Source organism: Siphateles boraxobius, unplaced genomic scaffold (assembly GCF_051911475.1).
Source record: "Siphateles boraxobius isolate OS27281-9 unplaced genomic scaffold, OSU_SipBor_1 130, whole genome shotgun sequence".
NCBI classification, from domain to species: Eukaryota; Metazoa; Chordata; class Actinopteri; order Cypriniformes; family Leuciscidae; genus Siphateles; species Siphateles boraxobius.
The window spans coordinates 13,269,937-13,296,118 of record NW_027508734.1 but is presented as its reverse complement, the minus strand read 5'-3'; the positions used below and the strand labels follow the sequence as shown (position 1 = coordinate 13,296,118).

The window sequence follows — 26,182 nt, the reverse complement described above, 5'->3', positions numbered from 1 at the left end:
ATTGATTAGCATATTCTGTCATAATAATATATAAATTATGTTCCCGGGGGCAGGGTTTATGTACATTTCAGGGTTTGTGATGTCACTAACCCGGGAGGAAGCTCGTGTAGTCCCTATCAGTCGTTTGTAGTTCTTAAAAAGCGATATCTGTAAAAGAAAATATTTCTCTTTGCTTTGCACTTTGAGCGTCGGAACTTTGCAGATGTTGTTTATGCTCAAACAGCAACATTACACACTAACTAAAGTTAGTAAAAAAGTGAAATCATAATCAACCACCCCTTTAACAGTTATGTCTAATAACATATTAGATAGGACCGTTAAACAGATCATAAACTAATGTAGACGGAGAATGGGAGCACTGTGTGCTCAGGCTCTGGTGTTCTCAGCGTCATCAAAGTAAAAGTCCACCGCACTGTCAAAATAAAAGTCCCGCACAACAACTAGAGGGGCAGGATATAAGTGAAGGCTTATGTTACTTGTAACTTGAAAGTTCCTACTGGCAGTGTGAATGCAACCAGGAAAATGTTTTAGTTCTCAGAGGACCGCCCTGGTGGCTAGTTCTTATAAATACCCAGAGCGAAAGTCCCCATTTCTATATTTGGGTGAACTATTTCTTTAAGCACATCAAACATATCCAAGTCAACTTTAAAAACACTGCAAAGTTATTCACTCTAGGTGCACTGGAAAGTTATTTGTGAAATAAATCCTAAATTAGTGCTAAATCAAGTCTAATATGTATGCAAGCTTTCAACTGAAGTAATTACCGTACAGTAGTTTCCAAGAAACTTCTTTTTGGGAATCATGCGTTTTAACTTCCTAAACTGGAGCCATGGTCAAATGGAAACTTAATCCCTGTCTTTCTGTCGATTCGGCCTCTTTCTCTCTTTTGCTCACACAAGGACACAGAACTGAGGTGAGAAAGAGAGACGGTTTTCCCATGTTTATGGTCATTATTTCATTCTCTTTTCACTTTAGCCACAGGTTTTTTTATATATATATATTTTTAGGAAATGTGAACTGCGCTGTTTGAAACATCCAGAATGGAAAACCTGTTGGCGTCAGTACCAACAAACAATAACATTAAGCTTTTGGAAACGCAATAAAAAAGACTGATACTATGGCAGAAGCAGATTGTTTGGTAACTCCAGTGGATGAGGATCTGATCCAAATATATTCAGGAAAAGAAATGGATAATACTGTAAAGCTTATTCTCATTGTGCTAATATTACTGTAATGCATGTCAGAACAGAGCTGAAAAGGTCAAGAATTCTCTCTCGTAAATACTGAGTGACTCTGGCTTCAGAAGAACGTTTTTCACCTCATCAAAAAGCCTAGACTGTACTTTAAAGACAGAGGTCTTAACTTAAGCGGTGTAAATGCTCACTTAAGTAGGCTTATGTATAAATAACATTTTTGGATTTCAGTTTTTAACAGAACTTTTGGTTTTCTGGGAGTTTTGCCATCTCATACTGCGTTTAAGTGCACCTGGTAAGCACCTACTGTACTTCCACTAGACAGTCGTTTTTACAACTTCTCACAAATCCAAGCCAGAAACAAAGTACAAAAACAGCCAAAACCAAGTAAATAAACAATGGAAAGGGTGAAAATAAATCCTTATGAATCGAGTGGTTTAATTCAAGTCTTGTGAAGAGATATGATTGGTTTAAATGATGAACAGATTTATTTTGAGCTTTTATTCACATACAAACACATACATAGAGCGCATCACATACAGTTCAGTAAACTACTGTTTAATAAAAAAGCATGCTTTGTTCTGTACCGAAAACATAATGAATCGTGACTTCAAAACAGAAGTACGTACCGAACCATAATTTACTGTTACACACCTAGTGTTCTCTTTGTATGTGTGTCGATCATAATTTAGACGTAAATAAAATCATAAAATCACATGAATTAAACCGCCTGATTCATATGGATTCCTTTTTACAATGCCCTTATGACCTTTTTGGATCTTTACAGTTTTAGTCACCTGGAATTTCAAAAGAGTGACAGAAGCCTCTCTGGTTTCATGAAAAATATCTTCATTTGTTCATTTCGAAGATTAACCAAAGTCTTGTGTTTGGAACGGCATATTTTTGTGTGAACTATCCCTTTAAATAGACAACTGAGCATAGTAAACAGCTAATGCTCGCAATAGTGCCCCTTGTGGCAACTCTTATGATATGCTATGATATTTCAAACTCGAAGGGAGCATCACTGGCAGCTTTCGTAGCTTAAGTTAATTTAGTAACGGTTACCTGACAGATCCCACTGATACACATATCCAGAGAGTCTGCTTTACACCGAGTGCCGTCCAACACTTTAGGTGCCAGTTCCACCACCAGGCTTTTCCCTCGGGCCTGACATCGGAGGGTGCAGGGTGAAATAGGGTCGTACGTCACAGGTATCCACTCGTAGGTTTGTCCCTGGTACTTGATGTCATTGTGGGCAGAGCATTGTTGAGCCCTGAAGTCACCTGACTCTAGAGGACAGTCCTGATTGGTAGAAAGAAAATTTGGCAGCTATCAGATATTTTTCACATCTTTGACTATAATATAATAACACTGACATTGAAAAGTAACAGTAACAGCTGGCCTGACAATGACAGCATATGCAGATGACCGGGTGCATTAACGAATGGAGACAGTGTAATTGTACTGTGGCAAACCACCTTATTTTGAAAAACAATATTTCCCATGTCATCTCCTGTCCACTGAAGAAAACCACAATCCTTCCTCTATAGCTTGGGACTTTGAACTCATTTAATCATTCGATCGGCTCAGAAACCCCCATTTGCAAAGATCTATCAGTGATGCCCATAATTGAAACGTCTCCATCGGATAGAGTGATTACAAATGTCAGGATCAGTAATGGAAATAAAAAGAACAATTCAACAACGAATCTCATCAATGGCAGTTATCAAGCCTGACAGGGAAGACCAAGCATCAGTTCTCCCTGTTTTGATGGAAATTGAATAAATGTTATGCTGGGAATATTTCCCAGATGGCTCTGATTGATATTGTGGGTGAAGGAGGAATGTGATTTCAGATGAAACCACTTCAATGGTAGAAAAACACTTGCTTTTGATGAAAATGGTCCTTGAAACACATGGGCATTTAACAGCTTTCAAAATTAGATTGTCGAGCAGTTGGGGACTATTGACTGAATCATAAAGCACAATTCTGGTTCTGATTCCTCTAAACAATTCTGGTTAATAACAATTCCATTGACGGTTATTTTTCACTTATTTTTGAGATGTTAGTCTAAGAAGTTTAAGATTGATTCGTGAATCATTTGAACAATTCATCAAAGAATCAATAAAGAACTGGCTCACTGGTTTTTTGTTCATGAATCACTCTATACTGGTCATGCGTAATACAAGGAAATGATCCAACTCAAAACAATAAATAATTTGCGAATACAAAATCACTTGCATAAGAAAAAGAATGTAAACCTTCAATATCTGTTAATGAAATCAAATATTTAAAACTAATAACCCGCTCTTGATTCCCACCTTAAAATGTACGTCACACTTCGCTCAGAGAGGAAAATGCACATAAAATCTTATGAAATTACTTCTATTTCTCTCTCACTTCTCTTAGGGAGACCCTAAAACAGAGGTGTCTATTCCTGCTCCTTGAGGGCCACTGTCCTTAAAAGTTTAGCTCCAATATCCAATTAAAGACACCTGAACCAGCTAATCAAGGTCTACAGGCATAAAGGAACTTCCAGGCAGGTGTGTTGACGCAAGCTAAACTCTGCAGGACAGTGGCCCTCCAGGACTGAGTTTGGACACCCCAGCCCCAAAGGGACATGAAATATGAAATAGGTTGGAGGGAAAACTATATTTAAGTGCTTTTGCAAGTGAACACATAGTTTCTCAGGGAAACGCAAATATTTAGCAATAATATTCTGTAAAAACGTTTAAAGTACACTGCCAAATTGAGTAAACATGAATTTATGAAAGGTTAAATCCTCCTTGAGTAAACTATGATTAATCTGCAGACTTTTGTAGTGTTTCAGGGAAAATCTGAGGAATTCCACTAAAATGAATAGTGTTAAAGTGTGTTAAACGGAGCTGTGAGTGCTACTCTCTTACTGGTAACAGAAAGAATTACCAAATTAGTCCAAATATCTAATAAACAGATATGCAAGGGATGGGGCACCTGTATAAATGTATGAACGACAGGCATTTTAATTCTATATAAATTTGTGAGCCTCATATCATTTATTAAAATCATTCATAAATTTGTGAGACTCCCGGTGAGCCTCATATCATTTACTGAGGGACTTACAAGACTTTACAAGACTTACTGTGTTGCTGCATGTTCTGTAGCGGATGTTTCTGCCCTCACAGTTCCTGTCGAACAAACACAAAACAACAAAATCAGATATGTTACAAAGTCATTGTTCTTTGTGGTACAGCTGCTCCGTCTTTTGTATCAAGGGGAAACGAAACACCCTATTTATTCCTACAGAACTCAGTTTTAGACCTGCTCCTGATCATTTTTTCCCACTCATTTTTGAGGTTCTTTGTTTGCTTGTGTGCTTTTTGAGAACATAAAATGTATGCATGCTACAGCATATCAAAAACTAAATTTCCTCAACAAAAAGCCTTATTTTCTATTGTGAAATATTTTTCACTTAGATTGCCAGTCAGGTAATAACAGCAACACTGTCAAGCCAGAAGAGGTGCATGAAAAAAACAAAACAGAATTGATTTGCAACTTGTGATTATCTCTAATGGCACAAAAAAATGAAACCAGCTACAGCTGTATGAAATATGCAGCAATGTGTTTTGAGAAAAGGATGTTTATAGACAGAAATACAGAGAAAACGACAACAGGATATTGGCTTTCTAAATGTCCTATTACCTCAGCCTAAAAACATTAGCCTATCATATTTCAGCTTATTAATTCCGTTCAGAAGAGCAGCAGTCACTCTAAACAGAAAAGGTTCACATCACACTGAGGGATGGAGGAAAGGTGCAGCCGGACTGTTATTAAGATCTTATTAGAGAATATTTTTCTCCAATCATCCTGCCCTTGAGCAAAACGATTGGGAATGGAATACTAGCTTATGTTTAGAGAATACTGCATAGTATGCACTGCATCCTGCATACAATTTAAAAAAAAAAAAACAGTAACACTGTGTCTACACCGAATGCGACCGATGTCGTGTCACACCACAACAGCTAGAAGCTGTCCACACTGGAATTGACAAAAGTGACCATTTCAAATCCATTTGTTCTTCATGTCGGAAGTAGCGCGAATGCTTGAAGTACGTCAGAAAAGGAACGGGGCATCAGTGTATTGTCTGGAATTTGTTGTGTCGCGTCATGCTGTTCTGCATCCAATGTAGACAGAAAGACTGATTATGTTCTATTTGCTTTTGTTGTTCCAAGTTATAAAGAGCTCTATGCTACACCGTTGTAACATGACCTCACTACATTTGCCGCATGTTTAATTCAGCAAGAGGTCTCCAGTTGGATCCACAAGATATAAAATACATCTCTGATGTCTCTGATGATCTCTGATGTCCCCAGAGTATGTAAAGTTTTAGCTCAAAATACCCCTATTTTATGATAAACCCCTATATTACCTATTTTTATATAGCATGTTAAACGCACCGTTTTTGTGTCTGTCCCTTTAAATGCAAATGAGCTGCTGCTCCCATCACAGAGGGAGGAGCTTCAACAGCTTGCACTCACACAAACATGCACTGAAAATTTCAAAAACTTTTAGCCTTTTATGTTCAAACCGAAGTCAGAAAGATGGAGAGACTCAAGAAGAAGTGACAACATGTAGACAGCATTTCTGAATGGTTAGTTGATTAATTTATGTGGCTTATGTGTAGTTATCATAGTAATTGATTAGCATATTCTGTCATGATAAATCAGAGCTTATGTAAATTGTAAGGTTTGTGATGTCACTAACCAAGGAGGAATTTCGTGTAGTCCCTATCAGCCGTTTGTTGTAGTCCTTAAAAAGCAATTTCTTTAAAAGCAAATATGTGACCCTGGATCACAAAACCAGTCTTAAGTAGCACGGGTATATTTGTGGGAATAGCCAACAATACATTGTATGGGTCAAAATTATCAATTTTTCTTTTATGCCAAAAATCATTAAGTAAAGATCATGTTCCATGAAGATATTTTGTAAATTTCCTACCGTTAATATATAAAACATTTATTTTTGTGAGTGACTGCAGCACAATCGCGAACATAAATGGACAACTTTAAATGCGATTTTCTCAATGTTACGATTTTTTTGCACACTCAGATTCCATATTTTCAAATAGTTGTATCTCGACCAAATATTGTCGAATATTAACAAACCATACATCAATGGAAAGCTTATTTACTCAGCTTTCATGTGATGTATAAATCTCAATTTAAAAAAAAATGACCCATAAGACTGGTTTTGTCATCCAGGGTCACATATCTCCCTTTGCTTTGAACTTTGAGCATTGTAACTTTGCAGATATTGTTTAAGCTCAAACCGCAACATTACACACTAACTAAAGTTAGAAAAGTCAAATCATAATCAACCACCCCTTTAACATTTGGCAGCCAGATCAAATAGTGAGTCATGTATTAATGAGACATTGGAGAAGACATTACTTCTGGTTAAACCATCACATGCATGTCAGCTGCCAGTCAGTGATCAATCACAGTTTGTCATGATCATATTATTTTATAGTATTATACCACAATAGGGTAGAAAAAATTGACATCTGAGGCTGCTCAACATGTAATTATAATCAAACATCTGCTATTTTCTGATTGGCTGCAATTGGGTCATAGCAGTTTCTTGTTCAGTGAGGACAGTAACATTTAATATTTTTTGTGAAATATTATTACAATTTAAAATAACTTTTCAATGTGAATGTATTTTAAAATGGAATTTATTTCTGAGATGCAACGCTGAATTTTCACCATCATTACTCCAGTCTTCAGTGTCACACGATCCTTCAGAACTCATTCTAATATGCTTATTTGCTGCTTTTTGCTTTAATATATCCTGAATAAAACTTTTCGTTGTCATGATGACACTTTTATGAATACAGTTTTACTGTCATTTTTTATACATTTTATGTGTCCTTGCTGAATTAAAGTATTAATTATATTATAGTATTAATTAAAGGATAACTGCAATGTACAATGCAACACAAGTATGTGTTTTTATTAGCTTAAACTCTTAATCTCTGATCAGTCTTCTCTTTTAGCTCAACTACGGCCGGAGTTGTCTCCACTCTAAACCATAGATGTCTGTTATTTCTACTCCAGTGCTCTTTAACAGGTGCTCTGGCCTGTGTGCAAACGATATTGCTCGGATGCTACGATTCAGAAAGAGCGTCTTTGTTCGCTGACCTCATAATCAACTGTAGAATCACTTCCAGATCTTCTTGTAATCAGCAGAACCCAATCACAACACAAGCTGGCCCGCTGCTCAACCACTTCTAAAGTTCTACTGACAATAAACAAAAGGAAGAAGAGAGCGGGGGTATTTCCAGTAGCACACAGCAAACTCATGATGGTCTGTTTAATATCGCAAAGACTTCATCTGTGCAAGACATTTTTCTGTGGATGAAATAGCATCAAATGTCAAATTTGTTATTGAATTTGATATTGAAAAAAATCTTTTGATTGACTAATACAAGACTTTCTTTTGTATAAATCCCCAAACCACGAGTCAAACAAACTCAAGAACCCTATAAACCAAAGAGCTACTTCAAAAATGCAGCAGTACATAAGACAAGAGGCAAAAGCTTGACTATAAACATATAAAAACTTTTTTTTTCTTGAAAGAAATTATTATTTTTATTCGGCAAGGACACATTAAATCGATCAAAAGTGACAGTAAAGATATGTATGATGTTTATTTTAAATAAATGCTGTTATTTTGAACTTTCTATTCATTAAAAAATAATTTTAAAAAAATGTATCACGGTTTCTAGAAAAAAATTAAGCAGCACAACTTTGTTATCATTAATATTAATAAGACATGTTTCTTGAGCAGCAAATCATCATTAGAATGATTTCTGTAGGATCATGTGACACTGAAGACTGGAGTAATGATGCTGAACATTCTACTTTGATTTAGCAGGAATAAATTACATATAAAACATATTAAAATAAAAAACATTTATTTAAAATTGTAATAATATTTCACAATATTACTGTTTTACTTTATTTTGATCAAATAAAAGCCTTGATGAGCATTAGATGCAACATTTAAAAAATCTTAAAGACCCCATTCTTTTGAAGGTTATTTTAGATTCATCAATTTAGCAGGCACCGTTATTCAAAGCAACTTAAAAACCCTTAATGAATGTTCTTTGAAAAAAAAAAAGAATCCTCACACAGGAAGCCGTTAAATGCAAATCATTGAGAGCAATTTTACATTGAGGGTCAGTAGAAGCATTTCCAATGAGACCTGAAGAGTAATTGGCCCTTTCTCTTGTTTTCAGTTGGATCTAACCGCTCAATTAGCTCTGAATGAATATTGTGCCATAAATGGTGTGTGACTTCCATTTTCTATGAGTATTGCTTTAGCTTTTGTCATCCGCCCTCAAGCAATGATGTAATGGGCAATGAGCTACAAAAACATAATTGTGTCCAACATGATAAAAAAAACAAAAAAAACAGATATCTATCCAAATGTTAATGCACAGAGACAAGCCATTCATTTGGGTGATTTACACAAAGAGTGTAAACAGTATGGCGCTATCAAAGCATTGCTCTGTTTGTCTCAGTGAGGACTGATACACCTGAAGAGATAACCATTAGCATTCCCATTCATTTCAATGGAAGTTGGTCAGTAGAAAGTACAATAATTTTTCTCTCAGGTCTGTAGCCAATCACCTGAGCTGTAAATAGCATGTGACTAATCACTCTGGAGCAGTATATGGCATAACAGCAGTGTTGACTGGCTAACAACACCATAAGAACTCACACAGTCCCAAATCCTAACTATACTGAGCTATGGCCTCAAACAAAGCAGAAATAAGTCAATTTACACTTTATAAATGTCATATTAAGCTGGGACAGGATAAAGTATGTTAACACAAAAAAGACATTTCACCTTTACAAAGTTTACGATTAAAAAGTTAACAAACTTACTTTATACAAGTCAACAAAGTTTGTTTTAATGTTCAAGAAACTAAAATTGGCTAGAAACAAAACAATCCAATTTGCATTCCAAGATGAATATTATACCCAGAAAACATACTTTGCTCTATCCATGAATCATTCAATTCTCTCGGCTTCATTTTAATGACAACGGCTTCCTTAATATATTCTGAATAATGTAAATTATGCACATGCATAATGTGTACTAACATTATTACTTGAGGAACAAAACCTTTTCTTAGCTTTAGAAGGAGAGAAATAAGACAGAAATAGAAGTTGAATTGCAAAAAGAGAGAGAAAGATACTTGAGTCCAAAGTGTCTGTCAAGTTTTCCATTCTCTCTGGAAACGAAGCACTTCTCTGTCCTCTCTCTGAGGTCAGCGATAACAACAAGCAGCCTGACATCATGACAGATATCGGCATGTTGACGACTGAAATCAACAGACTGTTGTCATATACAATACAATATAACAAAGACAGATAGGCTAATTGTACCGTGTTCTTGTCTGTAGAAAAAGAGCTGCAGTATTTGAAAAACCTAGCCAAAAAAACATATATCTCTAAACAAGAAAAGTGAATTTAGTCATCAGAAAAGCATAACTTGTTTGCAGATGCCACTTGATTTGATATTTTGTTTTGATTATAAAATGTAATCGAAATGTCAAAATACTTTTTGGAGCAAAAAATGGGGGAATAGGCAGTTGTGGTTGCCAGAAATTGACAGTAAAAAAAAATAACTGTCTATAAATAAAAAATACAAAAATAATTTCGGGTGTTATGGGATGGCATACTGGTGACAGCATATTTCACAACTTATAACAGTATATTGCATCAAGTGAAACCACATCGTATATAGACTGTGAACAGGGTCTAATACAGAGCCTTATTAGGCTAACAAACATGACACAGCAATAAACATTAAATATGTTGTCATGCTTGAATGTAAAAAAACATTATTTTAATCACATTAAAATAAAGCTCTGTTTAGCTTCAGTCTCTATAAAGCCCATCCTTCTGAAAAACCATATGCTCTGATTGGTCAGCTGGGCCTGTGTGTTGTGATTGGTCAACCGCTTCCAGCGTGTTTGGCAAATGTCTCGCCCCTTGCCATAATCGCGAGTTTCAACACACTACTAACGCGACTCAACCAGGCATCACCCCTTTTTTTGCGTATGCCTCTGATGGTAATTATTTAAATGAGGAATATTGTGACGTGTATACGTTCCTGGAAGAAAACTCCTTTTAGGGTGACTTTGTTTTTTGTAACTTTTAGCTCACTTTAACTAAATCATATAAAATATAACAAAAATGTGATGTTTTTCACTATACCTCATTTGATCTTGACAGGTTTTTAATGTAGCATTTTTGCAGTGCAGGTTTAAAGGAAGGCTTAGTGTTCGACAAGTCATGTGTGTGTGTGTGTGTGTGTGTGTGTGTGTGTGTGTGTGTGTGTGTGTGTGTGTGTGTGTGTGTGTGTGTGTGTGTGTGTGTGTGTGTGTGTGTGTGTGTGTGTGTTCACTCACCCTCCATTGAGACACCTGCGTAGAGAATACGAGGCTCCACCTCCACAGGTACGAGAACAGTCACTCCACGTTCCCCAGGCATCCCAACCGGTGTCCCTTTCCTCATCTGAGCGGGTCGTTCTTGAGGACTGCAACACACAAAAACACCAACATTTAAAGATGTACTACTTTTTTATACTAAAATATTTGGTAACACTTTATTTTATATCCCTTTTTGAACATTCTGTTGACTATAAGTAGCTTTGCAACTACACACTCTAAAAAATGCTGGGTTGATTCAACCCAACTTTGGGTCAAATATGGACAACCCCGGCCGTTGGGTTAAATTTTTTAATTACATTTTTAACCCAGTGTTTGGGTTTGTCCATATTTGACCCACAATTGGGTTAAAACAACCCAGCATTTTTTAGAATGCATGTCAACTAACTCTCATTACAGTTTTAGCAGACTCTCTGCTTAATATCTGATAACTCTTTATTGCGATGGTCCTCCAACAGACATTATACTGACTATAATAACTTTGCAACTACATGTCAACTTATTCTAACCCTACCAGTCTACTAATACTCTACTAACACTCTACTGAGAGTCAGTAGACATGTAGGTGCATCATTACTTATAGTCAACAGAATGTGTTAAAGTGACCATCAAAATAAAGTGAAACCAAATATTTTCTCGTATCCAATTTCTAAAAAGAATTTACTATAAGTAAACCATTCTTAGCAATGCGGTTGCATTTTCTGATGTTATGCACCAGCAGTCAAAGGTTTGGAATTGTTAGGTTTTTTTAACGTGTTTAAAGAAGTCTTTTATGCTCTCCAAGGTTGCATTTATTTGATCAACAATACAGCAAAAACAGTAATATTATGAAATATTATTACAATAAATAATAACTGTTTTCTATCTGATTTTTATTTTATTTTATGTAATTTATCCCTGTGATTCAAAGCTGGATTTTCAGCATCATAACTCCAGTCTTCAGTGTCACATGATCCTTCAGAAATCATTCTAATATGATGATTTCCTGCTCAGTCATTATCAGTTATATTGGTGCACAATTATTAATCAATGTTCTTATTATCAATGTTGAAAACATTGTTTTATTATTACAGTATCAATGTTAAAATGTTCGCTGATTAATATTTTGTGCACATTTTTCAGGATTCTTTGATGACTAGAAATTTAAATGAACAGCATTTATTTGAAATAGAAATCTTTTGTAACATTATAAATGTCTTTACAGTCACTTTTGATCAATTTAATGTTTCCGTGCTGAATCATTTTTTACTTATCCTTTCAAATAACCTTTCAAATAACTTTTGAATTGTAATGTATCATGGTCTCAACAAAAATACAAAGCAGCACAACCATTTTCAACATTGATAATAATAAAAAAATGTTTTTTGAGCAGCAAATCAGCATATTAGAATTATTTCTGAATGATCTTGTGACACTGAAGACTAATTTACATTTAAAAAAATATTAAAATAAAAAGTAATTTTAAATTTCAAAATTTCATAATTTTGCTATTTTTACTGTATCTTTGATCAAATAAATGCAGCCTTGGTGAGCATAAGAAAAATGATATAAATATAAATAATTATTCCAAACATTTGACCGGTAATGTAAGTGCATGCTTGTCTTCGGTTAATTAAAAAAAGTACTAAGGCAAGAAAATGCATACTAAGCTGTTCTTTTTTTTCCTCCTTTTTTTAATTGACCATACTGAAGGGTTCCCACACCTCTTAACCAATGGATTTCCAAGACATTTCCATGACTTTTAATAATGGATTGTTTCCCCATACTAAACTGTTTAATGATGCCCTCTACTTGTAGATCTCGGGTTTCTCCTCTTTTGACCTGAAAAATCGTATCGTTCTCAGTTGTGAATGTTAATGCTGCACAAACATTTTTTTAGAAGAAAAACACTAATTCATTCCCCAGTCGTATTTATGTTTAGGTCACCCAACTATCCATCGAGTTCCTTCACTTTTCCCACCAGTAAATCCCACTTGGACACCAGCTACACACTGACCTTGAACATTAGCTGAGCTCCTTGCGTTCCAGAATACTTTTGCTTGATATCTTTACCCACTCGAACTCCTGTGTGTTGATATAAGTTATAGAGCAAAATATACAAACGTCTAGCTCAGACTGCCTTTTTATTTGGTGTCAAATCAATTGAAGCTCGCATTTACTGACCTCAACCTCCCAAGACTATAATAAAGCAGTAAGACTCTGACTCGTGTCATGTCTAAGAACAACCCTGTTCTGAAATCTCATTTACATACAGATTTAAAAATGGCACATCAAGTTCACATAACATTGGTTCGTAACTATAGTGCCATTTTAAACATGTAATGAATAAGATTCAAGTGGAGGGATTTTCAGTGAACAACAAACAATTTTCTTCAAATTTCAGTTTGTTCTTCACACAAAGTTTCAGAAGACTTTCAATATAGTGCATTAATCATATGGACTACTTATTATGGTGTTTTTTTGGTGGTTTCTGGAGCTTAACAATCTAATTTTGTGTATAAAAATTCTCTTTTTTTTCTCATTGAAAAATTCTTATTTTAATGTCTTTCATAGAAATAAGAGCAAAGAAGAAGAAAAAAAGAGGATCACTAAATAATGACAGAATTTTGATTTGATTTGAATCTCTAATGCTCATCAAGACTAATTGATCACAAATACAGTTAAAACAGCAGAATTGTGAAAAATTATTACATTTTTATATTTATATAAATATATTTATTATATTTTTATATGAATTTATTTTCAAATGTAATTTATTCCTGTGATGCAAAGCTGAATTTTCAGCATCATTACTCCAGTCGTCAGTGTTACATGAACCTTCAATACGCTGATTATTAATGTTGGAAATTATGCTTAATATTCTTGTGGAAACCATGATACTTTTTTTCAGGATTCTTTGATGAATAGAAAGATTATAAGAGCAGCATTTATTTGAAATAGAAGTATTTTCAACATCATAAATCTCTTTACTGTAACTGTTGATCAAATCAATGCATCCTTGCAGAATAAAAGTATTAATTTCTTTTTTGTCGTTGTTTTTATCTAAATCCTACCGACCCCAAACTTGAACAGTGGTGTACCTCCATTTCAAAAAGATTATTTAGATGGATAATGTGCCGTTGTTCTGTGGGAAAGGCAGATTTCTTCCTGCATTCTGCAAATTCTTGCTCATTTTCATTTGGAAAATGTAACATCCCTGCTTGTCCAGTTCTCTATTACCATGAATCTGTGTAAAGGCTTTCTTAATTTCACATGTTGGACCGCAGTCCTAGTTAAACAGTCCATCAGTAGTTGCCAATGAAAACAGACTAGCAGCAGTGGGCTTTGACTAGCTAACCTCGTAGCGGTGATGGGATGTCAGCTTTTACAATTATCTAACAGCAATCCATTTCCCTGAGGACTAAACTTTCCAGTCAAGAGTGATTCTGTAAATTGGCCTCAGATTAGATTTCAAATCCCTATTGTCTTAAAAGTTACTATCGCAGGTTCCCTCTATAAGACTTCCTGATGGGCGGCAAATCTTTAGGTTTCTCGCCAGGCTCACCAGGTAGAGCAGCACCTAGTTTACTCCTGTCTCTTCTCATCACAACCCTCTGACATGAAAATGGGACTGGAAGAGATCACATCAATGCTTTAGAGGAGAAATCAACACTCATTTAGCATCTACGCTAATGCTAGCTAGAGGTTAGCTTAGGCCATGGCAACTGTGGCTATTGATTCCTGACCGTTTATAAACAATGGTATTCACACAAAGCTAGAAATATTAATTTTGTGCTACAGATTAGGACAAATACCAAATTCAGGCTTGATGACTTTTTGTTAGGCTTATAGCAAAAGATATGAATATATATATATATATATATATATATATATATATATATATATATATATATATATATATATATATATATATATATATATATATATATATATGTATGTATATATATATATATATATATATATATATATATATATATATATATATATATATATATATATATATTGGTCAAAAGTTGAAATAATAAAGATTTTTTGTTTTTGAAAGAAGTCAAGGCTGCATTTATTGGATGAAAAGACAGTAAAAAAAAGTAATATTGTAACATATTTAAGATAATCAAATAAAACAACTGTTTAACTGTGTCTATTTGAATATATTTTAAAATAGAATTTATTCCTGGGATGCAAAAAAGCTGAATTTTCATGATCATGACTCCAGTCTTCAGTGTCACATGATCATTTAGAAATCACTAATCTTTAATCAAAATTTAATTAGCCTAATCAGTGTCGATATTGTTAACCAAAACTAAAATAATTGCACATAGTTGTTAGTCATTTAAATAAAGGTAAACTTAAAATTAAATTAAATATAGCCTAATATTACATGGAAAACATAAAATTAGAAATGCTGCCTTGGCAACTAACTGAAATAATTTAAAGTACTAACATGACTAAAATACAACTGAAATAAAAATAAATTAAAGCTACTGCACAAAGAACTAAAATAAATTACTAAAACTTAAACTAAAATTAAAATGAAAACTGAAAATAATAAATATTATTAAATACTATAATAGCATATCAATAATACTAAAATAAGACATATCATGGGGTAAGAACAAGAAAATCCTAAGAAAATGTACTCTCATTAGAGTATTTGTAGAGTTTTGGAGGTAGGATTAGGGTTAGTAGAATAAGTTGACGTGTATTTGCCTGTTTGTTGTCTGTTAATTAAAGTGTTAGCGAATATTAAGCAGACGATCTATGAGAATTAATTGACATGTAAGTGCAAAGTTACTTACAGTCAACAAAATGTCTAAAGGGGACCATCAAAATAAAGTGTTACTGTTAATTTTAACAGCATGAAGGTCAGTCCAATGGTATGGCAAGATGCTCGAAGCCAGAAGGAACGAGACAAAATCAATGACAGCGGGACCACTCAACAAATGTGTGACTCAGAAAACCCACACTGGGTTCTCTGGTGTGTCATTTATTGGGCACTCCTGAGCACATTAAAAAACTCAAAGAAAATAGGAGCAAAAGATGGCAGATTCCACTGGCAGACGCACACAGACGTGCTGTTCAGAGTCTCTACTGCATCTCAAGACTGAGCTCTCCGACGTCTACAGAGGAGTCATTTCACAATACTGGCTAAAGAGGAAAACCACACACCTCTCTCAGGTTACTCACAGATTTCTGAACCAGCACACAGTCTTTGTTTACTTTATGATTTCATATTGACTAATATTCAGTCTTAGAATTCAGATGCACTACACACCTTCATCAATGCCAAATGTATGTCATTATTGAATTAAACAGCACATTAAACAGAATTAAACACCTGAAAATGAACCCCTTTTTGGTGTTTGTTTAATGAAGTGAAAAAAAATGTCTAACAAAGTTTCCAAGGCCGAATTATTTAAAAAATATATTGGAATTACTGAGAGCTACAGCAGTGTGTGGGAATTGTTCTTCTTTCTCCATATTATTCCCTCTCCAACACCTGCCTGCAATCATTTAGTTGTTTATGTATTGTTCTGTATTGTTTTAATGAAGTGAAAATTGCTAAATAAACAGAATCTAAATGTGAAGCTTGAGTTTCCCGATCATTATGACAATTTAGCATTTTGAGTACATAGAGCCTAATTGGACCTCAATATACACTAAACCACATATAAAAAAAAAACAATAACTTGATAAAAAGATTGATAAAGTATTTATATCTCATATTAAGTGTTGCACCAAGTTTAAAACTTGGAGAAGAGAGGAATTTGTTAAATTCCCCAACCAGAAATACATAACTTGGGGTACATAACTTGACATAACAGCACTGTTTTTGCTACGGACATAAATTATGAGAAACCTATACAGTGAAAGGAGCAGAGCAACATCTAAAGGACTTGACAACCATCCAGAACACCCTAGCAACCACATAGCAACCCCCTGGCAACCACTCATGACACCCCGACATATTTTTTCATTGGTCAAGCACATCTCACATTTTTATGAACTTGTTCATTTTGATATTCCAAATACAGGTTTTCTTAACCCAGTGTATTTTTACAAGGAGGATACATTTAGGGAATTCAACTTCCAGGTCAGTGCGATTTTCCTAGCAACAGTGTAGGCAATGTTTGTATATTTTATTTTGTGGTTGCATCTGAGATTAAAATCAGTGCAATTTCCTGAGAGACAACGCTCTGAGTCCACTGGAAATGGAGTGTCCAATATTTTGGCCACTGAACTTCTAACCTATTGCCAACATTTTTAACTTTACTGCACCCAATTGTAGAATGCATGAATGTAGTTTCTTCTAAAGCCACATCTGAAATAATTCACTTCTGGATTATAACTATGCAGCTTTTATAGAGTGTAACATGGTTAGTATTTAATCCAGTTAGAGAGTTTGAATCTAGACTTGATTCAAATAATGGCTGTGTTTCAAATCCTAGCCAGATCGCAGTAGCCAGACAGCAAGTAAATCAGCAAGTTTTGATCAGAGCCAACAGTGTCACTGCATTGTTCTGGAAAAAAAGCATTTGGTCCATAGCTATTTTCAATTCATATTCCCATGTCTCTCTTGATTTGTCAACAATCAGAACTGAGTGAGCTGAAAGTATATTTTGGACAAGAGCGCTCCAGAATATTGTGTGACCTCATATAACTCCACTATACTTGTCAGTTTAGGTAAAGCGTTTGATTGCCAAGAGTCGACTGTTTCTTGGGAAAGATCTTAGTTGTAACAAATAATAAGCTTGTTAGATAGATCATGTTTGTTTGTCACTTACGTTCTCTCCTCCAAGAGTACTTTCAAACAAAGACGCAACAAATCACAGTTTGTGTGACCGAATAGTCTCTAGATGAATTACTATAATCAGTTTAATGGATCAGTTTATGGCAAGGACAAAAATACCATGCAGTGGATGTTTTTCAGCCAATATTGCAACATTAGTTTGAAAAAGTTAGCCTGAGGTTTATGGTGCAGAGCTTTCACCCAATTAAATAAGTACAAGTAAATCTTGAATTTAGCACCAAAAACAAAATTCAAAATTTTATAATAAATAAATAAATATAATCAATTTTAGGTGATCACTGACATTAACAGGAAAAATATGAAAAAGAGCATCACTGGAGAAGGATGTAGTATTAACTCTTATTATGAATTTTGAATTTTGGATGGTCTTTATGAAATAATGTCATTCCTAACTGTCGCTACAATAACTACTCTATTTAAAAATACATTTAGTTAAAGATTGTATCAAGTATTTTATGATAAGCTTTATCGCTATTCTATTTTAGCATAGCTATTTGAGAGATTTGAGATTATGAGTACAATAGCAGTTAGTTTCCTCTATTCTTTTTCCCCCTTTTGTTCATTATTTACCTTCTCCCTCTTGGCCATATTTTTCATAAACATAACATCCAGTTCCATTGCTATGCAGATGACACCCAGCTCTACTTATCCACCAAACCCACTACATCTCTCCCTCCCACCTCCCTATCAAATTGCCTTCAGGAAATCAGATCCTGGTTCTCATTATCCTGGTCTCCTCCTTATTGGCACCAAATCCATCCTCTCTAAAATAAATGACTTCTCCATCTCCATCGATAATTCATCCGTGTTTCCCTCCCCTCAAATTAAGAGTCTGGGTGTCATCCTAGATAGCACTCAGTCATTTCAATCCCACATTAATAATATCACTCGGTCAGCATATTTTCATTTACGTAACATCTCTCGCTTACGTCCAACTCTCTCCGCTAACAGTGCTGAAATTCTGGTTCACACCCTGGTTACCTCCCACTTAGATTATTGCAACTCTCTCCTCTGTGGGCTACCTGACAAATCCATTCATAAATTACAACTACTCCAAAATTCTGCTGCCCTTATTATTACCAGAGCCCCTTTATCAGTCACATAATACCTGTCCTGCAGCAACTTCATTGGCTTCCCTTTAAATATCGCATACTTTATCAAATTCTTCTCCTTACATTTAAAGCTATCAATAATCTTGCCCCTAAGTATGTCACGGAGCTCCTTCATATCAAGATACCCACTCGTTCTCTCAGGTCCTCTTCTTCCATTCAGCTCATCCTTCCACATGCTCGTCTGGTTACCATGTGGTCTAGAGCTTTCAGTCATTCAGCCCTATATCTTTGGAACTCTCTGCCCCAGTACATTCAACACTCCACGTCCATAACTACTTTTAAAACTCACTTAAAAACGTATCTTTTTAGACAGGCATATTCTCAATAACTTTTAAATTTAATTTGATTGTAAGGATCGTATCCTTTCTCCTGTTTTTTTTAATAGTATTTTATGTTATTATATTGCCTGCTCCTTGTTGATTCAATGTTTATTGGATTGAGTGTTTTATTGTTGATTTTGTAAGGTGACCTTGAGTGTTGAGAAAGGCGCCTATAAATAAAATGCATTATTATTATTATTATTATTATTATTATTATTATTATTATTATTATTATTATTATTATTATTATTATTATTATTATTATTATTCTGAAATTGACTAGCCCCCAACTTGGAAAGGGGCTCAAAAACATTCCTGAGTTTCCCCACGTGTGCTTATCTTGTAAATACAATCATTACCACATGACTTGATCAAGGGCAGTATAACTTGTCTATCTTCATCAGTTGTCTTCCAACAGTAAACATTTTTATTGCAACCATAAATTTATTTTGATGAATAGAACCATGTTTTTGTCTAAAGCATACTGTTGTCTGAGAGAAAAAAAAATTCCTCAATTTGTTCTGCCAAAACAAATCACACAAATGTACAGGACAAATACGGCAAAATGCAAACACTTGCTAACAGTAGCTTATCTTGATTGTCTATCATTACCACACGTTTCCCTAAAATATACAAACATACTGCTCAAAAGGGGGAAATAGTTTGCAGTAAGTTACCAATTTGATTGGGTAAGATGTTTTTTTTTCAAATAGCAAATTGTTTCTTGGCTGAACCTGCTTAAATTTCAGCTGTGAGTTTGGCCTACATACAGTACCCCTACGAATTATTGTCCAAGACTGGCCCAAAAGCTGCTAGCCAAAAGTAAACCAGTTCAATGCCAAGAGCAGACCAAAACTCACCCACAACTTCTTCCATCTCCCCAGAAATCAGCCATCACATGCCTAAAACAGTGCCAGAATCCTCACAAATCAGTCGGAAAAGAGCCAAACTGCAACCACCTTTACCCCAGAAGTAACCCACAACTCCATAAGATTAATTAGTTTTGAATTAGAAGTACCAGATTTGCCCAGACTCTGTTGCTAGAACAACTTGTGGATTAGCATCGCTAGCATTAGCATGGTCATGGTCATGGGTTTGCACTGCATATCTTGGAATATATTTTGCAAATGTATACCAATGCTTCTGGCACTACAAACTCGAATTTGTAATAACAAATGATGTATCAGACCACAATTCATAATGAAGGGAAAGTATGTGTTCTCAGCATACAAAAGTACCACAAACTATGATAAAAACGTTCCTTCTTTGCAAGCAACATGTAGAGTGCTAAAGTTTCAATATATTGAAACTGATTTTTCATTTTTAGGAAAGCCCTTAACTCTGTGAAATGGAAATGATAATAAAGAGGGATCAGTTGCATCGCATTTATTTCTTGCTCAATTAATGTTTGTGCGAACAAAAAAATATCTGAAACCATCCATGAGCAAAGATGGCATCAGTGTTGTTACTGTTAAATTGAAATAAAGTATAAATAAAGTAAAATATAAATATTAGATGGAAAACTTGAACAAACGAAATGTTGCTATTGCAACTAACTGAAATAAAATAGTTTAAGTTAAATTACTACAATTAAAACTGAAATTAAAATAAATTAAAGCTATAGAAACATAAATGTAATAAAAAATAATACAAATAAAAATGACAACAAACAATTACTTAAATAAAAATAAAATACTTAAACTAATATTGAAATGAAAACTGAAAATATAGTACTAAAATAACACTAATACTAAAAATACTTTCAGGGCTGCTGAATGGGAATACTAATGGAATAAATGCAAAATGTAAATGTAATAAGTACTGTATATCGCCCCTTTAAGTACAGAGGTTTATTACCTCCAGATCAAAACAACTGTGCACATATGTTCAAAGGGATCATGCCTGCAAAGAGTTAGCAAAGCATTTGTGCCACTTTGGATCTCACAAATGCATAATCATAAACGTCCTATACCAACAGACACACACATCCACACTCAAGCACACAGTGGCTGGCCTGGTCAGACAGTGAGTGGGTGTGAGAAGGTGATAAGCATCCCTTTGGCTAGAAACTCTCCAGTGGGACATAACCTCCTCCGAGTCTCCCACAGACCACCAGTGGAATTCGCTCATCAATCATATCTCTCCAAGCTCCAGATGCGTGTGTGTGTGTGTGTGTGTGTGGGGGCGACGGATAGATCAACAGGTCCATGAGATTCTCGTCAAACGTTGGATGGAAAGCAGCAGCGTTCAGTGACACGGCTAAACAACACTTTAACATCTGGGTGAGCTGGCTGTCGAACACAAACTATGTGTGTTGAGAGGGAAAAAAGGGTAGGAGAGGTTTGAGGAAGGTTTAAAGGGATTGATCCAAAAATAAAAAAATCTGTCATTGTCTAATCACCCACATGTTATTCAAAACTCGTGGAACACTTTTTACACTTGCAACTGTTAACTTGCCAAGCTTAAAAAAAGGACAGCTTAAACAAGCCTGAGCTATTGTGCTGGTTTTAGCAGATTTAAATTGGTCTAGATTTTGAGCTGATTTCTCCAAACAAACAGATGAAAGCAGCAAACTGTTGCAGGTTGGGAGACCAGTTGAGACCAGGGTTATCTTGTTCAATGTTTCGAACTGTTCATACTTCACACTTGGAAGGAAATAATAGTGATTCATGTTTCATGATTTCATGAGTACTGCAGGAGTCCAAAAACCCAGAAAAAAGCATTTTTGAACTTCTGGTTCCATCATCCTGAAGTCTGAACAATGAAGTTTTTGGTTAAATGCAAATGCTTGAAATAAGGTCTGTGGTGAAAAGGTGCTGTATGTAATTTTTTTGAAAGTAGTAAAGCATAAAAATACCATGAGCCCTATCTTGCACCCAGCGCAATTGACTTTGTACACCGACGCATGTATCATTCCTATTTTGCACTCGACACACAGCGGACTCCCTCCACAGACGCACGTCTGTAAATTAGGGAATAAACTTGCGCTCCCGGGGGCGGTTCAGCGAAAAGAGGAGGCGTGTTCCGGCGCAAGCGTTCCCTGGTGCTATTTTGCCGTTTCAGAAAACAATTCCGCCAGTCAGTGGCGCGTTATTCATATGCTATTTTAAGGAAGCATGCTTGGCCATAATGTCGCGTGTGCACAACACGAAAAAACACTTTGCCTCTCTCATTTACACAGACGCAGCAGTTCCCATTTTTGCAAACCATACATAATTACAAAGAAAATATTACCACACGTGGGAAATCATTGTGCTCTCCATGAAGATGTGAAAAAATAGGCATAAATCTAGCTTACACATTAACCCAAATTATTATACACCTGTTCAACCGAAGTTAATTTGGGTGTGTTTCTCCCATCCCCACACAATGTCACTTCTCTGTCTTTTACGGACCCCTTTTAGGGCCCCATAAGTCATATGTCATATGTAATACCTTAAGTTCACATTCTCGTTTCTCTGAAAAACAATTCTACAGACAGTTATTTTACTTTGAAATGTCACTCCATGTCAGAAAGTTTGTTTTTGTTTTGGTCTCTGTGATCCCGCCCACAGCCAATTCATTACCCAATAGTATTTCGACACCCCGTGTTCCCAGTCGGCAGAAAACACAGCGCATTGCAGCCATGGAAGCCAGCAAATGAACTGGGACAGAGATCGCAGATTCTACCCGACCTAAAAAGCCTCAGTATTCAACTAAAAAGCTTTGTGACTAGAGGTATAGAAAAACGCAGATAAATATATACTTTGCTACATAAGGCTCATCGCCTTCCATTGTCAATTGCGCTCGTTCCTGTTGCATGTCCTCAATCTGACAACCCGCATGAGCGTCTGAGTCTGAGGAGGAGGGGGGCGGGGTAAAAACTCTCTCCAATATTTAGAATTTGGACTGCAGTACCCATTTCAACTGCTAGCTGCACCTTTAACACAAGCTCAAGACAATTTTATGTTTTATTCTACAACATTAATGTCTTGTGATTCTTTTTTAAGCTTTCACGTGTCTTGAAAAAGGCGACTAAATGGGACTACGGGTAAACATCATGTCGAAGAGGTAAACTCACCTACTCACTAGTCCGCCTTTACAACCTTGTTGTCTTTATACTCAAGCTCTTGCAAACTATTACAACTCAAACGTTCCCATTTGTAGATTTTAAATAAAGATTTAGTGGTGGTTGACGTTAAAAGTCATGCAACTGTGGTGTTGCTCGTTTTGTTCTGGCCATTGTATTTAGGTTTCAAAATTCATGAAAGTTGTGTTAATTTGTGAAGATTATCTTGATGAACAAAACTTGTAAGAATCATAATTTTTTTGGTGAGGTTTTTTTCTGCAATAATATAAAATCCCATTGAAAAATCCTATTGGGTTTTTGTCAAGGAAACCAGGGTGAAAAAAACTTCTAGGTTGCCCAACAAAAATACGTCATCACTCCAGCACTTTATTTTTAAACCCTGAGGTAATGTTCTTATTTGCATATTTATGAGGTCAATGACATCAAGCTTTATTTTTCCAGTGTCACTGAACATACTACAATTATGAAATGTTGCTTTAAAAGTGAGATTAACCCAGGGTTTAAAATATATCCCTGGGTTAAACTCAGTGTGACAAACTCTAAAAGGAGGTCAAAGCAGCTCTTTTTATATGCAAAAGAAAAAATGGTCCATTATACACATGCAGCATAGAGTCTTCTGAAGCCTTATGAAAACTTCATGTGAGGACCAGACAAATCAGTAAATCACAGATTTTCATTTTTGGATAAACTATCCATTTAAGGAATGAAAGTGCTAACAAAATATTTAACGTTTTCAACCAAACAATTGCTAAATGTGGATCGAATCCTCTTTTATCACAATTTTTATCTGTGGGAATGATGTCACTCAAAGAGTCGCAAAACACACACTCTTCCAAGTCACCCTGCTAAAATGTCTTTCCGCTTTTTTGACTCTCTTTTTCCGACGTTTGCTTGCAATTTCATCCAAGAGACTAGTTACTCTAACAAGCTGTGACAAACACAATTGCGTTCTGCTAGTGATGTGAAGATCAAAGTTGTCAGGGAAGTGAGCCATATGGCCAACGCATGTATGGCCCCAGAACTCTCAACATAATCAGTCACTTTCTGATCTTCAGCACGGGACACAAATTAAAGCCAAATGTTTAGAAGTGTTGAGCAAAAGCGTGAAATTTTCCTCATGCAATGCACAGTGTGTTTGATATTCACAACTTAATTGGTCTTCCAGAACTGTTTTTATGTTACGTAACTAGTTGATTTGCTTATATATTTTCCTGTTTTGATAACTCTCTTCCAAAACCTTGTGAGCTCTCTAACATTATGCTGCCTTATATGACCTTATAATGTCTTATTTAACCAAATTAAATTTTGGATGTTTTGGATGTATCTTTTATGCATAAGACAATCCCAGAATGCACTGTGACAAGCACATCTATATATATATATATATATATATATATACACATTACACATTGTGGTTCCACATTGTGGAACACATTACAGTTCAAAAGTTTGGGGGAAGTACATTTTTACTTTGTAAAGAAATAAATACTTTAATCAGCAAGGGCTAATTAAATTGATTAACAGTGACCAATCAAAATGTTACAAAATATTTGTATTTCAAATAATTTATATTCTTTTGAACATTCAATTCACTGATTAAAAGCATTGGCATGTATGGTTGACGAGTGAAGATAAAATGGTAAGGCGTCTGCAGCTTTTTCTTCTCATGATTACAAGATGCTTGAAATGAGAAATACCAGACACGCTGATCCTGTTCTGCTGTGCGCCGCATGTCTCTGGCGGTCTATTCTCAGCATCACTATGAGACTGTAGAGGTACTACACAGTCTCATATAGGGATAGAAACAGAGACAGACAGGATGATGGACAAGCAGAGTGATGGAGAAAGAAACAATGCTAGAGATAAAAAATAAAAAAAAGCCTCCATGGATTTCATACCTCTTTTCCGAAACTTAGTGAGCTGCCTAGCCTACATAGGCATTTAATTGAAAGAGAATATCTTGAGTGACTGATTTGGAACCCTCTACATAAGCAACAACTAAACCACAAATCAACACATGAAACGCATGGGAGACCCGACACGAATTTGAATAGAGTTTGAAGTTCAAGGGCCAGGCCTGGAATATTTATAATGTTTTGTTTCCGTTTAGGCGGCAGTCTTCTTTAAGAGGATGCTGCTTTACTTTTGTTTTGTTGTTTATGTTCATTTTGTGATTAAATTTTCCAATTATTATTGGCCCTATTATTACACAAAGGTTATTACATTATTAACTACATTTTATTTCATCAATGGAATGGATTATGGTATCACCTTCCCAGTTGAAAGATGCTGCATTACAATTTTACAATGTTTCTTTAAGCAGTGAAACACAAATCAAGCGTAGCGTCAGTTCTGGCAGGTCACGTAAGTCAAGCTCGCATCAGCTGACTCTCAGCTGATACACGTCTACCTATAGGAATAAGACGCCTAATATAACTGTATACATTATAAGCTCCTTCAGTATTATCAGCATCTATCGCGTTTCTCATGAGCTAATTACCCTCCTCCATCCCCAGCTCCACCTATCATCCAGTCAGGATTTCGCATAAATTCTCGAATTATGTTGTTCATTAAAATATTGAATTAATGGTATCTGCAATACATTCTGTTCGATTCTGTTTACCCTATGGGGGGTTATTGCTGCTCTCCCTGCTCTTATCCATCTTCTCAAAATAATATAGAATTCATAGACAATTGGAAAAGCTTTTGGGGCAAACCTGACCTGTTGAACAGAGATGGTATTCATCCCTTCTAGGATGGTGCTGCTCTTCTCTCTAGTAATTTGGCTCATAGTCTTAGAGAGAAAACATGACAATCTGGGGCTCAGGTCAGGAAGTAGACAAACTGGCTAAACCGACCATCTGCTAGCGGCCTCGCGTCACCAAGGTCAGATAAATCCCATCACATAGAGCCTCTTTCACCTAGATATAATCATATAGAGACTGTGTCTGTTCCCCGAATTTGGAAATCCAAAAAACGTCCAAACCGATCTAAGGTTAAAAATGTAATTGATATTCAACAAATAAAAAATAGATATAATACAGATGAGCAAACGATAAAGCTTGGGTTGCTGAATATTCGATCCCTTACTTCAAAAGCGCTTCTAGTTAATGATATGATTTCAGATTATAACCTAGATGTGCTGTGTATGACAGAAACCTGGCTAAAACCAGAC

The 26,182-nt window shown here is 35.4% G+C and overlaps 1 protein-coding gene across 2 annotated transcripts in view; it reads right to left on the bottom strand.

The window, feature by feature from the left end:
• The window catches only part of adamtsl3 (ADAMTS-like 3), a 207,245-nt gene that overhangs the window by 82,163 nt on the left and 98,900 nt on the right, over positions 1-26,182 (bottom strand). For both annotated transcript variants that reach the window (XM_077227978.1, XM_077227980.1), the window contains exons 4-6: positions 10,657-10,784; positions 4,315-4,360; positions 2,259-2,495 (exon numbers count right to left, since the gene is read on the bottom strand). In XM_077227978.1, the coding sequence (XP_077084093.1) occupies positions 2,259-2,495; positions 4,315-4,360; positions 10,657-10,784 (411 nt within the window). The remainder of the gene's footprint in view (positions 1-2,258; positions 2,496-4,314; positions 4,361-10,656; positions 10,785-26,182) is intronic.